We start from the raw sequence: 15,529 nt of genomic DNA on the forward strand, positions 1-15,529 counted from the left end.
AGGCTGTATGTGAGCTCATTTCCAGCCTGTGCTCCTCACACTAGACTGACCTTTAGGGTGAATGAGTCAAAGGACACATTGACACCTATCTTGGAGCTTCTGACCTAGTACTTCTGGATTCATAGACTTTCCATTCATAGCCAGTCTTTGTTAGATTAGCTGGACAGCAGACTGTAAGTCATTCTAATAAATCCTACTTCTATATCTATGTATAGAGAGATTTGCCTGCCTCTGCCTTATGAATGCTAGGATTAAAGGCATGTGTCACCACAGTCCTGCTTCTCCATGTATTTAAAAAAAGGGTAAAGAACAGCAAGTTGAGTGGGTAGAGAAAGGGGATGAATCTCGAAGAAATTGTAGTTGAGGTGAATATGACAAAATGAGTTGAAAAAATTCTCAAATAATTATTAAGAATTTTTTAATGTTGATAATTGCTAAAACCACAGATTGTTGCCATTAACTGTGAAATTACAAAAGGAAAAGCAAAAACATAAGCACACCACAAAATATTTAGAAATAGTAAAATGTTGTAGCAACATTACTCTTTATTCTTTTATTATACAAGTTCTCACTGTATACCCTAGACAGGCCTTATTGTCTTAGGCCCACACTGGTGATTGTTATTCCAATGTAGCTTTCAATATTCTCTGCATTAATGTCAGGGGTTTTCCATTTCAGCGATAATCTCTAGGTACTAAATTCTGTAATAACCTTGAAAGAACAAGCTTTTTGAAATTGTGTTAGTAAATTCCCCAATGAACATGTCTTAATTTTTTGCTTTTGTAGCTCGCTTCTCTGAAAGCCCAAATTCAGTATTTGGTATTTCCAACACTCTTTTTATTTCTGCTTGGATATTACACTCAATTGTAAAGAAAGCTATTGCTTAATTTCTTCTGTTTGTAAGTTGTGCTTTTCAGATGTTCTTTAGGAGGTTGGTATTTTAGGTAGGATCCTACTTGGTAGTGCATAGTAGCTTCCAACTCACAGTAATTCTCAGGCCTCTAACCATGCAAGCTCAGGGAAAGTTACCTTTGCAGACAGGTGGGGGTTCAAAATCAATGTACAATCAATACCTACGTCCTCCTCAAATTTTGCTGTCATCTGATTTCATCAAGAATTCAAATTCTGCCAATCTGATTGATTGGCATTATCCTGAGACGTAAATATAATTTACCAGGATAGATAGGTGTGATGGTGACTGACATTTATGTGAACTTTATAACAAATATTGTATGCCATTTCCTCAGAAATCTAAGTTTTTCTTTTTTGTTCGCAGGGTTTGGATGACATGTTTAGAAAGTGAGTTTAGCCTTCAGTGCAAGCCAGGATACCCTGAAATATGCTATGAAATAGAACAAGCTGCCTTAGCAATGTGCAGATATCTTTCACATAGAAAATACTCAATTGTGTGTGTATGATGTGTTTGGGATTTTTTTATTTGATTTGTTATATTTATGTGTGCGTGTGAGTGTGCATCCACCTGTGCCATTGCTCATGTGTGCGGGTCAGAGCACAACTTTCAGGAGACAGTCTTCTTCTTCCATCAAGGGTCCCGTGGATTGAACTCAAATTGTCAGACTTGTGTAACAAGAGATTTATTTATCCCCTGAGCCATTTGGCTGTACTTGGAGTGAGGTTTTTCCTAATCACTGTGATGATACCTTTAGCACCAGGTAGATCAATATTATCTTCTCCTTGCAGGAGTGAGTCAATGAAGCTCTGCATGCCCCAGACTATGAAACCAGAACTCAATGCCCTACCTATCACTTGACTGATTGAAAATTACAACCAATTCCAAGGTGTCTCCACTGATAAAATGACCAGAGGTCCCTCTCAATAATGTGATAACCTTTGCAATTGTTAAAATATTTTAACTTTCCAGAAACACGACTAGGTAAGTCACATTCTAATCCTATTTTTTCATGTGGTCATCTTACAAATAAACAAACATAAATGAATACCAATATCATGTTGTATGTGATAGTGGCTGAAAGAGAGTATCAGTTGTTCCTTGAGACATAAAGGATGGTTAAGTAATTCAGGACAGCCTAATTCAATTTTAGTGTACTCAATGATGGAGATATTTGATTATTTTACTTTAAACTCTTCAGCAATTAATTTCTTCTACTGGATTTTACTTCATTGATTAAAAAAGGCTCCCTCCTCTACAGCATCTAACCATTCTGTTTCTTGCGGAAATCCTTGACTGTGATGTATTTGAGCCATACTTAACCTCAAGTCTTAGCCTTCTCTTTTTAAAATCCAAGAAGACTCTATGGACCTTGCTCCCCTGAGAAATGTAAATGGTCATTTTAACTAAAATGTTGATTCTTCCCACAGTACACATTTTCTTTGAACACATCACCATTATCCATCACAATGTGAACATATTTAATGCCATGAGAAGATTCAGTTTCAGACCATAAAGATACATCTGCAGATTATGCTGGATGCTATTTTGCTTCCTGGAGATCACAGAGCTTCATCTCAGGGAAATATTACTGCGAGCTGGATTGGAAGGACTCTTGGGACTGGGCTGTAGGGGTCTCTAAGGATTCCTTGTTAAGGAATAGAAACCAACTGATTGAATCGAGGTTGCATTTCTTCTTGTGTGTGTAGGAGGGTAATCCTTGCAGTCTCCTCACCACAAGCCCAGTATTCCAGCACTATATAGAGAAGCCACTGGGCTGGGTTGGGTAGCTCCCTGATTGTGAGGATGGATGTTTAAGTTTTGGGCATGTTGCCAAGAGTTTCCTCATATACTTGTATCCTCCTGACATCTTCAATTATCCTGTCAAGCCTTACCTCTCCAGTGGCCACATATGAGAATATGAAGCTGTATTCCAGTACTTTAGTACTTTTCAAGTATTTCCTGCTGTAATGTTACCTCATTTATTGCTATGAAATATTAAAAGACTATTAAATGAAAATATGTTTCCTTTTCATCCATGGTCCACATATTTCCCAAAGAGCACTTCATTTCAAAGTAGTTTTTATTTGTTTGTTTGTTTTCACATATTTGCTAAAAGTACTAATTTATTAATTAGGCTTAGAGTATAAAAGGGATACTAGTCTTAGGAACTAAGGGTCTAGTTTAGAGTTAGAAAGCTCTTTTAATGTCAGTTTGACTTAGGCTATTTTGATTTTTTGTGACATGGTTTCTCTATGTAGACTTGGCTCTCCTCTACACACCCTAGTGGTGGGATTAAATTTGTGTACCATCAACACTTGAAAAAAAATTATTTTTCTTTCTTTCTTACTCTCTCTCTCTCCTTCCCTTCCTTCCTTTATTCCTTCCTTCCTTCTTTCCTTCCTTCCTTCCTTCCTTCCTTCCTTCCTTCCTTCCTTCCTTCCTTCCTTCCTGTCTTTCTTTCATTTTTACTTGCTTGCTTTTATTTGTTATTTGAGATAGGGTTTCTTAGTGTAGCCTTGTCTGTTCTGGACCAGGCTATAGACCAGGCTGTCCTTGAAATCAAAGAGATCTTCCTGTCTCTGATTCCCAGTGCTGGGATTAAAGGCTTATGTCACCATCACAAGAAAGATCCCCCTCTCTTTATTCAGGTTGTTGGTTCAAGACTGGGTTTCTCTCTGTAGCCTTGGTTGTTGTAGAACTTGAACTGTAGACCAGGCTGGCCTCAGAATCACAGAGATCTGTCCACTCTGCCTCCCAATTCCTAAGATTAAAGGAGTGAAAATCCACGGCTGGTCCACAATTCTTTTTCTTTTTTTAATAAGAAAAATTTTCCCTTAGTTGTACACACCAATCAAATATCCCCCTCTTCCCTCCTCTCACTCCCCAGCCTCCCTCTCCCAACCCACCCTCCAGTCTCCTCCACAAGAAGGCAAGGCCTCCCATGAGGAGTCTCATCCAGTAGAGGCAAGTCCAAGACCATCCTCCTGACTCAAGGCAACACATGGTGTCCCATCAAAGGTAGTGGGCTCCAAAAAATCTGCTCATGTACCAGGGATAGATTCTGATCCTACTACCAGGTCGTCCTTCCAAACAGATCAAGCTACACTACTGTCTAGCCATGCAGAGGGTAGCCTAGACCAGTCCCATGCAGGCTCCACAGTCATTGACCCAACTTTCATGAGTTCCCATTAGTTTGGTTTGGTCGTCTCTACAGGTTTTCCCATTATGATCCTGAGGCACTTGGTCATAGAATCCCTCTTCTCTCTCTTCGACTGGACTCCTAGAGCTCTGCATGGTGCTTAGCTGTGAATCTTTGGATCTGCTTCCATCAGTCATTGGAGAGAAGCTCTGTGATGACAGTTAGGGTATTCACCGGTCTGATCACTGGGCTAAGCCAGTTCAGTTCAGGCACCCTCTCCATTATTTCTAGTACTCCAACTGGGGTCATGCTTGGGGATTCCTGGCAGCTTTCCTAGCACCAGGTTTCTCTCTATTCCCATGTATTTCCCTCTATCATGGTATTTCTTTCATTGCATTCCCACTCCATCCCTGTTCTATCTCAACCGTCCCATTTTCTTATATCCTCATCCCATATCCCATACTCTCCATTTCCCACTCCTCATCCCCAGTTTACTCATGTAGATCTCATCTATTTCCCCTTCCCAGGGCAATCTATGCATCCCTCTTTGGGTCTTCCTTGTTAGTTAGCTTCTCTGGAGTTGTGGGTTGTTGTCTGATTATCCTTTGCTTTAAATCTAGAACCCACTTATGTGTGAGTACCATAGCATGTTTGTACTTCTAAGTCTGGGTTACCTCACTCAGGATGACATTTCCTAGTTCCATCCATTTGTCTGCAAATTGCATGATGTCATTGTTTTTCTCTGCTGAGTTGTATGCCATTGTGTATATGTACCATATTTTCTTAATTCATTCTTCAGTTGAGGGGCATCTCGGTGGTTTCCAGACCCACAATTCTTCAGAGATCTTGAAAGGAGAGTTACCAGATTCATATGGAAATACAAAAAACAAACAAACAAAGAAACCAAACAAACACAAGTACAAACAGGCAAAAACCCAGGAAAACTTAAACAATCATGAACAATAAAAAAAACCGTTGCATATATCACTATCATCGTTCAAATTGTGTTAAAGGGCTATAGTAATAAAAATCTGTTTGGTGTTGACATAAAAATAGACACATTGATCAATGGAAACAAAATGAAGATCTACACATAAATACATAAACTTATGGACAATGGACATTGGAATTTTTATTAATAAAAAAGTTGAAAAACAATATTAAATGAAGACAACATCTTTAATAAGTGTACCTGGTCAAACTGTATGGCCTCATGTAGAAGAATCTAAATACATCAATATTTATCACCCTGTATAGAACTCAACCCTAAATAGATCAAAGACCTCAGCCGGATACATTGTATCTTATAGAAAAGAAATTGGGGAATAGCCTTGAACTCACTGGAACAGGAAAGATTTCTGAACAGAACACCAATAGCACTGGCACTAAGAACAATAATTAATAAATGGGACCTCATGAAACTGAAAAGCTTCTGTTTGGCATAGGATACCATCACTGGGACAAAGTGGCAGCCTACAGAATAGGAAAAGAAGTTTAACTACTACACAACCAATAAAGGGCTAATACCTAAAACATATAGAGAACTAAAAAGACTGAATATCAAGAAAACAATTAACCCCGTTATAAATGGAGAATAGATCTAAACAGAGAATTCCCAAGGGAGGAAACACATCAACCTCCACTTCAGGATGCCTTCATCCTGTAGCCTCTCTTCCTCATCCTGATAAGGATCAGGGAGCTCCACATAAAGCTTAGTTCACATCCCAAGTTTTCCTGAAAAGAACCAAATCATCGAACTTCTTTTGCCCTAGTGTTCTCAAAGGCAGATTCTAAATGGCTTCAACTAGGCTTAAGGCTTTCCAGGATTTGGCTGCGACTTTAGAGGCAAAGAAAATTCATCTCCTGGTCTTCAATCAGGTCACACCTGTTACTGTAGTGATTTTAATTCAAACACTAGAAGATGCTACATAGAAGCCACAGTATGAATGATAGCACAGGTCATGACACCATCAATAGGATTCCTGCTCACTCCAGTTAGGAATAATCCCATCTGAACCATATTTATAGCTAGAAGTCTAAATAAACTTTACATACAGGAAATCTTCACCAGTCTGCCAACTCCAGTTCCCTCACCCAGCACTTAATGTGTAAGTTGCATGTAATATTATCATCTTTCTTATCAATATTTTACTCACTCCTTGGAACCTGTGTTAAGATACCCATTATCGTTCCTTGTGCTCTCTAAATACTAAACACAACTCAATGTTGACAACTGGCATGGCAAATAATATTAAACACATTTTTCTTAGTCTTCTTAGTAGTTGTTCCTGTCATTGCCTTGAATTCACAATCCCTGAAACAACTTATCCTTGATTTGGTTGTATTATTAAAGTGAAGAATACATTAGATTTCAGATCAAGTAAGAAAAACCCAGTCATGCTTATTTACAAGAATATAGAAAGGAAGCGATCAGCAATACAGGCAGACACTCACAGAATACCACAACTGGACAGAATGTAAAAATCAAGAGATCATGGGGATCTGAACCCCAACAGATACCTCTATATCCTACATTAATGGCTCCAGAAATATTGTGGAAGAGGGGACAGAAAGACAGTGAGAGCCAGAATACCAGGAAGTGTACTGTGAAACATTCTCTCCCAGAAATGACTGCATAAACAAGACCAGAACAATGAATATGTTGATATGAATGTGGGAAATTTGAGAGTCCCATCCCTAGACAAAGAATTAGGCTCTATTAGGGATTAGCTCCCTAACTGATCATCCAACACAAAGTGGTCAGCCCTTCTCATGGCTATTTCTTGTTGTCAATTTGACTACTTGTGGAATTAACTAAAACCCAAGAGGTAAGTGTAGCAACCACCCTGAATGTAGAAGAACAAAACTAAATGAATATTGGCTCACGAGAGAGAGAGAGAGAGAGAGAGAGAGAGAGAGAGAGAGAGAGAGAGAGAGAGAGAGAGCGAGCGAGCTACCAGGCTGGATGTATCAGCTAGTCTTCAGTATACTTTGAAATCTGTAGCATGAATTTTAAAAGTTCTTATTAATAAAATCAAACCTGAGCCAGGTATTGGGGTGAACATTGGAAGATCAGAGAGACAGAATAGGCCACAGCCACCTCACCTCGCCAGTTCCTCAGCTAATCCTGTTTCCTCAGACTGGAAGACTCTGAGTCCTCATCCAGAATGAATCTCAGCTGAACTGCTGCTCCAAAGCCTGAAACCTTAACAAGCTAAAAGCTTCTAGTTTCTGGTCTTCACGCCTTATATATCTTTCTGTTTTTGCCATCACTCCCTGGGATTAAAGGCTCCCTTCTTGGGATTAAAGGTGTGTGTCACCATGCCTGGCTGTTTCCAATGTGGCCTTGAATTCACAGAGATCCAGAGGGATTTCTACCTCTGGAATGCTAGGATTAAAGGTGTGAGTGCCACCATTTTCTAGCCTTTGTATCTAGTGGCCGTTCTGTCTCTGACCCCAGATAAGTTTATTAGGGTGCACAATATTTTAGGGAACACAGTACCACCACAGAAATTCTCCCCCAAAATAGGCTCTTATATGAGTGAAGGGATGAACTTTTCAGTGAGAGTGAGAGCAAAAGAACAAAGAGCAAAGATGTGAGAGTTTCCGTCTTCCATGTCCTTTTACATAGGCTGCCTTCAGCTAAGATTTAAGGTGGATTCCCACACCTCAAACATCTGAGTTTAGGTGGGGCTTCCCACCTAAACTTCAAATGATTCAATCAAGAAATTTCCCTACAAGAAAAATCAGAGACACTTGGGTTTTAGTTAATCAAGTAGTTTTTTTTATTCAGACATGGTTTCTCTGTGGATTGTTGGAGCACAGCTTTGAATTCATTTTGTAGACCAGGCTAGCCTCTAGCTCACAGAGATCTGCCTGCCTCTGCCTCCAGAATGCTAGGATTGAAGGTATGTGCCACCACTGCCTGGCTTCCCCAAGTATTTATTAAAAAAAGAAAAAAAAAAGAACAGACAGTTGAGTGGGTAGACAAAGGGATGAATCTCAAAGAAATTGCAGTTGAGGTGAATATGATAAAAATGAGTTGAACAAAATTCTAAAAAATTTTTGAGAATTCTTTAATGTTGATATTTGCTAAAATCACAGATTGATATCATTAACTGTAAAATTACAAAAATAAAAGCAAAAATATTAGCACACCACAAAATATTTAGAAACATGAAATATTAGGGCAAAATTCTCTTTATTTTTTTAGAAACGTTCTCACTCTATATCCTTGAACTAAAACTCCTGCATCAGCAGCCCATTCTCTAGGACTCTATGGATTAAAGGTGTGAGCTACCATACCCAGCTAAGCAGGAACTCAGGAAACCTTGTTGTGTAGTTTTGATTGTGGATACTTGTCATAGAGTTAATTCAATCTTCCATCCATTTAGAATACTGCTATTTACAGGAGCTCACCTACAGCAAGCATTAGTAAAAGCAACATGGGAGGAAGTGGGCGTGGTCTTTAGAGAGTATATAAGGACACACCAGGGTCCAGCCAGGTCCATTCTTCTCTAGACCAGACAGAGTGAGTCTCCATATATTCTGGCTCTTAGACTGCTAGATCTATCTCCTCCACATACTGAGGATCATACCCCAGAGCTGAACTAATATTGCTGTGTCTCCACAAAACACTGCTGAGGTTGGAGACTATTTCTTGGGTGAGTGCACAATTTAAGATTGAAAGTCATTGTCGTTTTCTATTTGAATTTATTATGAAACTGAGGTTTTTGCTTAAAAATGTTTAAAATTTGGTTATTTTCAAAAGAGCTTTTGCTCCCATAAGGTCATCTTGCTTTGTATATATACTGTGAGTTACAGCTATAGATAATTTTAGTTTATTCATTCACAGTCTTTCTTTGCTCTGATATTCCGCTTTTCAATTTTGATCTTTCTCTAAATTTTGAGAATATTTATAGAGTATTTCTTTATGTAGTTCACAGATGTGAGATCAACACTTCTAAAATAATTTTACAAGTATAATATATAAAAATAATTGCTCTGAACAGATTGATAATTACTAGTATTTAGATATACATTCTATGAATATTATGTATAAAAGTGAAAACTCATTATTTAGCAAAGGAAAATATTTTAGTGTTTTCCTGTTGTTGTAAACTACAGGAAAACATCACAATGTGAAATAACGCTTGATAATAATTTACCATGTTCGAAAAACTGGCTCTACCTGCTATTGGTTGATTTGCTACGTTGGAAGTATACATGTGATTAAATCAGAGAAAACTAATCACAATATTGTATTCAGGAAAGTAGATACTAATTATAATCTGGTGCAATTTTTTAATTCTGCATTCAGTTTTCATTATTTCTGTAAATTCATAAATTATTTTGGAAAGAAGTATCTAATGTACAGGAAAAAAATACTAAATGGGGACATCAGGTAAGTTAAGGAAGGCAGCATTTGAGTCTCCATCTCTTTGCTAAAATAATCTTGACAATGAGTATTAGTATTGTTTTGGAGGTAAATAGGACCACCAGCTAAAGCCATGGAGTCCATTTGCTTCAGACCACAAAAGCTAAAGTTATTTGAGGGATGTTTATCTCAGTCAATCCAAGATTATTTTTTTGTGTAGACCTTCAAAGAGAAGGAACAATGGGCCCCTGTTGATTAAATAGGAAATTCTGCTATAGTCATGAGAGCCTCATTTATGCCTCAAGGTTCATCCCATAAACTGAAGCCAGGAACTGTATCTTTGATAAACAAGTTTCCACAGAGAGTACCCTAGAATTGAACTTGATGGGATTTAGGATAGATATGGAAACCTCTGGGGATGTCTGTGAAGGATTATTGAGGGGTAGATTCACTATAGCTGGTAAGATCCACACTAAATGCTCATGAGATCACTTGACCATTCCATGGTTTGAGGTCTCAAACTAAGGAAAAGGGAACAAGAACTGAGCAGCAAGTGTTCCTTGCTTTCTTCTTGCTGATTTTTGGATGCAATGAGACCAGCTCCCTCAAGGTCCTGCCACCATTTCTTCCCCACAATGATGGACATATCCTTGAATTATGACCCCCCTAATTCTAATTCTTGTTAACTGTTTGCATCAGAAAGAAGACAAGTAACTAATTTTGCCTTCAGGTGTCAAGGGGCGTGATAATAGGATGTGAAGGACTAAGATGCTAAAATCAGAAATTAAGCTAAGCATTTACTAGGGACCATGTGAAAAAGGGAGTGTTTTCTTGGATAGCCAACAAAGAAGAGTGTGTTTAACCTACCTATGTCTGTAGTGAAAGGCCAACATGTAGACTTGAAGGAGTTTGATCACTCTAGTGTATATTTATTTATAAACACTTGGAAAGCATGTCTCAGACCAGCAACCAAGACACTGACTAATTTGAAGGGAGTCTCCAAAAAAGATGCAGGTGGAATGGCTCAGAAGGACATCAGATTAATCTATATTTCTGTCAAGAAGAGTGAAAGAGGAAAGATCAGCAACTGCAATCCTATACTTATCTTGATATTTTGTTCCTGGAAAATGAAGCCTGCTTTGCCATAAACAGAATTAAATCACAACTTGCATCAGTTTTTGTGCTGTTTCTGGCTTCTCTGGGATTGAATAACAGCAATTCTACTTTTCTTCCTTCAGAAAAATGGAGTCAGACATCTCACAAGCCTTCCAGAAAGAACTCACCTGCTTCATCTGCCTGAGCTGCCTGACAGACCCAGTCACCATAACCTGTGGCCACAGCTTCTGTCGAGCCTGCCTCCACCTTTCCTGGGAAGACATCCAACCTCCTGTCCAATGCCCTAAGTGTAAGGAACCATTACAGAAGAAGGACTTGAGAACCAACATTGTTTTGAAGAAGCTGGTGTCCATTGTCAGACAAGCCAGCCTCATGAAGGACCTGAGCTCTGAGGAGCAAAAGTGTGTGACCCACGAGGATACTAAGAGGATCTTCTGTGCTGAGAACAGGATCTTTCTCTGTCCACTCTGCTCAAACTCCCATGAGCACAGAGGACACAGACACTGTCCCATTGAAGCAGCTGCTGAGGATCAAATGGTAAGTGATGCTTCTGAGAGAACTTGCAAGCTGCAGAGAGGTAGGCTTAGAAAACCACAGGAAGATGCTGGTCCTCATTATGACAAAGGCACTGTTTTCAGAATGGTGGTACTTTATTAACATCTACTGAAGAAAGGGTGACTAGGATTGTAAACATCCTTTAGGGTACCCTGAGTGTAAAGATCATTTGTACTTTATGATACATTATGCCCAGGTCACTGGAAAGTGCAAATCTAACTTCTTATCTTTTAAAATGTCTATGACTGGAGACTAAATTAGGAAAAGTACATGGGAGTCAGGTATAGCCAAGCATGTAGTCAAAATTATTCATTACTATACCTGAGCAAAAGGGTAAGCTGCATTTTCTAATTCTATGTTCTATTCCAAAATTCATAGTTACAGAAAGAAAAAAATGAAGGATTTTTGATTCTGGTACTCTCACTACAATAATTGTATTAATTGCCCAAGAGTCTATCAGTTATATTTTTCAAAATTGATATTCATTGTTTTTTTTACAGGATAAACTTTTGAAGCAAATGACATCTTTATGGGAGAAGGTCCAAGAAAATCAAGAGAATTTAGAAGCAGAGAACAAAATGAGAATCCTTTGGACGGTGAGTATGAGAACCATACTTAAAATCAGCTTGATGCAGATATTTTCAAAATTTGCCATTCAAGATTTGAATATGAGGCCTAGGATATGATACTTGGAATATGTGTCCTGCTCACCTCTAATTCTGAGTGTATAATATATCTCTGCTCTCAGAAGGAATGGTCTGCCTCTGGCTGAAGTGTCTGGGACTAATGAGTGAATTGCTGATGGTTCTGCACACTGCATTAGATTTTATGACTACACCATGAATTCTAATTACTACATGCAGAGTTTCATATCTTTGTGAACATATGAATGATCAATCCTTTCTTCAGGCACCTCTGCACCTCTAATATAGGTGTAAATGCATCTTAGGGTTGGATTGCCTGTGTAATTATTAAGGAAGTTATAAATGAAACTAAGGCATTTACATTTTCTGAGGTGTGGATAGAGTCAATCAGTATATGCATCAGAGTTATACAAGTCATGTGGAATTTAAGCATAAGAGGATGGAATGAGGGAGGACAAAATATTTTGCAAAGATGATTGGGAATGTCCCTTTTTCTTCAGGACTACCTGACTTTTCGGGAAGAAATGATCAGGACAGAGTATAGGAAACTGCATCCATTCCTCTGTGAAGAGGAAGAGAAACACATTGAGTCTATGAGAAACGAAGGCCAATGTGTTTTAGAGAAACTCAGGACACGTGAAGCCATGATGGTCCAAAAGAGCAAAGAACTAAGAGAAATGTATCAGGAGCTGCTGGCAATGTCCCAGGAGCCATATGTGGTCCTGCTGCAGGTGAGCATGGAGGAGTGCAGGAAGAGGCTTTATTGTCTGAGGCCCACAGTGGTGATTGGTATATTAGGTAGCTTTCAACATTTGCTGCATTTTTTTTTAGGGAGTTTCCTTTTCAGAAATTTTCTGGAGAAACAAAATTCTGTAATAATCTTGAAAGAAGAAGCTTTTTGAAATTATGTCCATAGATTCTCCCAGGATTATGTCCTAACTTTTGGCTTTTGTGCCTTGCTTTTCTGATAACTGAAATTCAGTGATTTCTGATTCCAACATTCTTTACATCTATTTATATATTGTGCACAATATTAAAGTAATCTATGGCTTAGTTTCTTCTGTTTGAGTGCTGTGTTTTGAGAGTCCTTTAGGAGGTTGGCATTTTGAGACATGATCCTATTTGGTAGTACATGATACCTTGCAACTCACAGTAATGCTCAGGCCTCTAACCCTGCAATTCTGAAATACACATGTGAAGCACCATGCAGGGGTGTGGCTACCTTTTTGAAGTATCCTTAGCTAAAGTATCCCTATGGCTTGTAGACATTTGGGGGTTCAAAAGCAATGTACAGTCGATACCCTATTCCTTCTCAAATTTTACTCTTTAGTCTGATTTCATCAAGAATTCGAGTTCTGCTAATCTATGTGGTTGGCATCATCTTAAGACATGAATATAATTTACCAGGATAGATTGGTGTGATCGTGACTGACATTTATATGTACTTTAGAAACAAACATTGTATTTCATTTCTTCAGATATCTAAGCTTTTTTTGTTTTCTTTGCAGGGTTTGGACGATATGTTCAGAAGGTGAGTTTAGCCATCAGTGCAAGTCCGGATACCCAAAAATATGCTATAAAATTGTCCAAGTTGCCTTAGGAGTTGCAGATATCTTTTACATAGAAAATACTCAATTGTTTTTGTGTGATATATTTGGGATTCTTTTATTTGTTTTGTTATTTTTATGTGTGTGTGAATGTGTGTGCATGTACATGCACATGTGTGCAGTTCAGAGGACTACTTTCAGGAGACAGTCTTCTTCTTCCATCAAGGCTCCAAGGATTGAACTCAAGTTGTCAGGCTTGTATCACCTGAGGTGTTTGGCTGAACTTGGAATGAAGTTTTTCCTAATCACTGTGTGATATATTTAGCACCACACAGATCAATATTTTCTTTTCCTTGCAGGAGTGAGTCAATGCAGCTGAGCATGCCGCAGGCTATTCAGCCAGAACTCAATGCCCTACCCATCACTGGACTGACTGAAAGTTACAACCAGTTCCAAGGTGAGTGTCTTCACTGATAAGATGATGAGAAGTACCCTCCAGTATTGAGATATCCTTTGCAAACACAAATATTTAACTCCCCAGAAATATGTCTAGGTAAATCACATTCTATTATTAATGAATCACAAACAAACCAACAAACAGAAATATCATGTTGTAGGTAATAGTGCCTGAAAAGAGACTATCATTTGTTCATTGAGTAGAATGGTTATTTCACTCTGGACAGTATAATTCAAAGGAAGTGTAGCCAGTGATGGAGATATTTGATTATTTTCTTTTCAATGTGTTAGAAATTAATTTCTTACATTGCATTTTACTCCATAAATTAAAAAATACACAAGATAAAGAAGTGCACACTAGTAATCCCAGCATCAAAAACCTAGTGTGTGGAGGACTGCCAATGAGTTTGAGGACAGTCTGGTCAACACATTGAGTTCTATGCCAGTCTAGACAACTAGAAAGACCCTATTACCAAAGGAACCAAAAAAAAGCATAAAATAACTTAACAAAGCCATGTATCATGAGCAATGAAAATGAAACAAATTGATAGGACATGAGGCAGTGTCTAAATCCCCCTCATACATCTAAATGTGAATTGTAACCTCACAGAGAAAGAGTATCAGAGGATCCAGAGGATAAAGGAGGAGAGATACATTCAGGGATCTGCTTCAGAGCATATTTATATTCCCCTTGAGTATAAATATGCTCAGTTAGATGCAAATAAAAACACCAATATGAAAGTTATCACTACTTATATCTACATAAAAATAACTTTTCATGTAGATCCATGAGCACAGCCTTTGCTCTGGCCCTTGCTGCAATGCACACATCTTCCCTTAGGCAGGTGTAATTTAAAGTCTTTTCAGCATGCTACCACTCTTTTCTTGTGGAAATCCTTGACATTGTTGTATTTGAGCCAAATTTAATCTCAGGTCTTAACATTCTGTTTTTAAAATCCATGAAGATTCTATGGACCTCTCTCACCTGAGAATGTAAACTGTCATTTTACCTAAAATGTTGTTTCTTCCCACAGTGTCCATTTTCTTTGATAACGTAACCATGTTGCATTACAACATGAACCTATTTAATGCCATGAGAAGATTGAGCTTCAGACCTCACCATAAAGATACAACTACAGATTTTGTTGGATGCTATTTGGCTTCCTGGGGATCACAAAGCTTCATCTCAGGGAAATATTACTGGGAGATTGATTTGAAGGACTCTTGGGACTGGGCTGTAGGGGTCTGCAAGAATTCCTACTTAAGGAATAGAGACCAACTGATTGAATCTGAGGGTGAATTTCTTCTTGTGTGTGTGAAGGAGGGTAATCATTACAGTCTCCTCACCACATGCCCAGTATTTCAGCACTATATAGAGAAGCCACTGGGCCGAGTTGGTGTGTTCCTTGATTGTGAGGATGGATGTTTAAGTTTTGTGAATGTTGCGAAGAGTTCCCTCATATACCGGTACCCTCCTGGCACCTTCAATTACCCTATCTTCCCTTTCTTCTCCAGTGGGGAAATTGCAATCCAGCACCATATTGTTTTTTAAGTGCTCCCTACTGTAATGTTACCTCATTTATTGCTATTAAATATTAAAATACTATTAAATGAAATAATGGTCGACTATGTTATGTTTTATTCTGTGGTCCACATATTCTACAAAGAACGTTTCCTTTCATAGTGATTTTTTTCATTTTTCTTTATTACGAAATTTTCTATTCACTCTACATACCACCCACAGATGCCTGCTCATCCCTTTTTCACCCTCCAGCCTTCCCT

At 38.4% G+C, this 15,529-nt stretch overlaps 1 protein-coding gene across 1 annotated transcript in view; it reads left to right on the plus strand.

The window, feature by feature from the left end:
- LOC128105318 (tripartite motif-containing protein 43-like) overlaps positions 1-15,299 on the plus strand; it is a 58,759-nt gene extending 43,460 nt beyond the window's left edge. Inside the window, exons 3-8 of the mRNA XM_052730355.1 lie at positions 10,668-11,082; positions 11,601-11,696; positions 12,245-12,475; positions 13,253-13,275; positions 13,651-13,748; positions 14,782-15,299. Of these exons, the coding sequence (XP_052586315.1) occupies positions 10,668-11,082; positions 11,601-11,696; positions 12,245-12,475; positions 13,253-13,275; positions 13,651-13,748; positions 14,782-15,299 (1,381 nt within the window). The remainder of the gene's footprint in view (positions 1-10,667; positions 11,083-11,600; positions 11,697-12,244; positions 12,476-13,252; positions 13,276-13,650; positions 13,749-14,781) is intronic.
- Positions 15,300-15,529: the final 230 nt, after the last annotated feature.

Source organism: Peromyscus californicus, unplaced genomic scaffold (genome assembly GCF_007827085.1).
Source record: "Peromyscus californicus insignis strain IS unplaced genomic scaffold, ASM782708v3 Scaffold_11__1_contigs__length_118956290, whole genome shotgun sequence".
Lineage (NCBI taxonomy): Eukaryota > Metazoa > Chordata > Mammalia > Rodentia > Cricetidae > Peromyscus > Peromyscus californicus.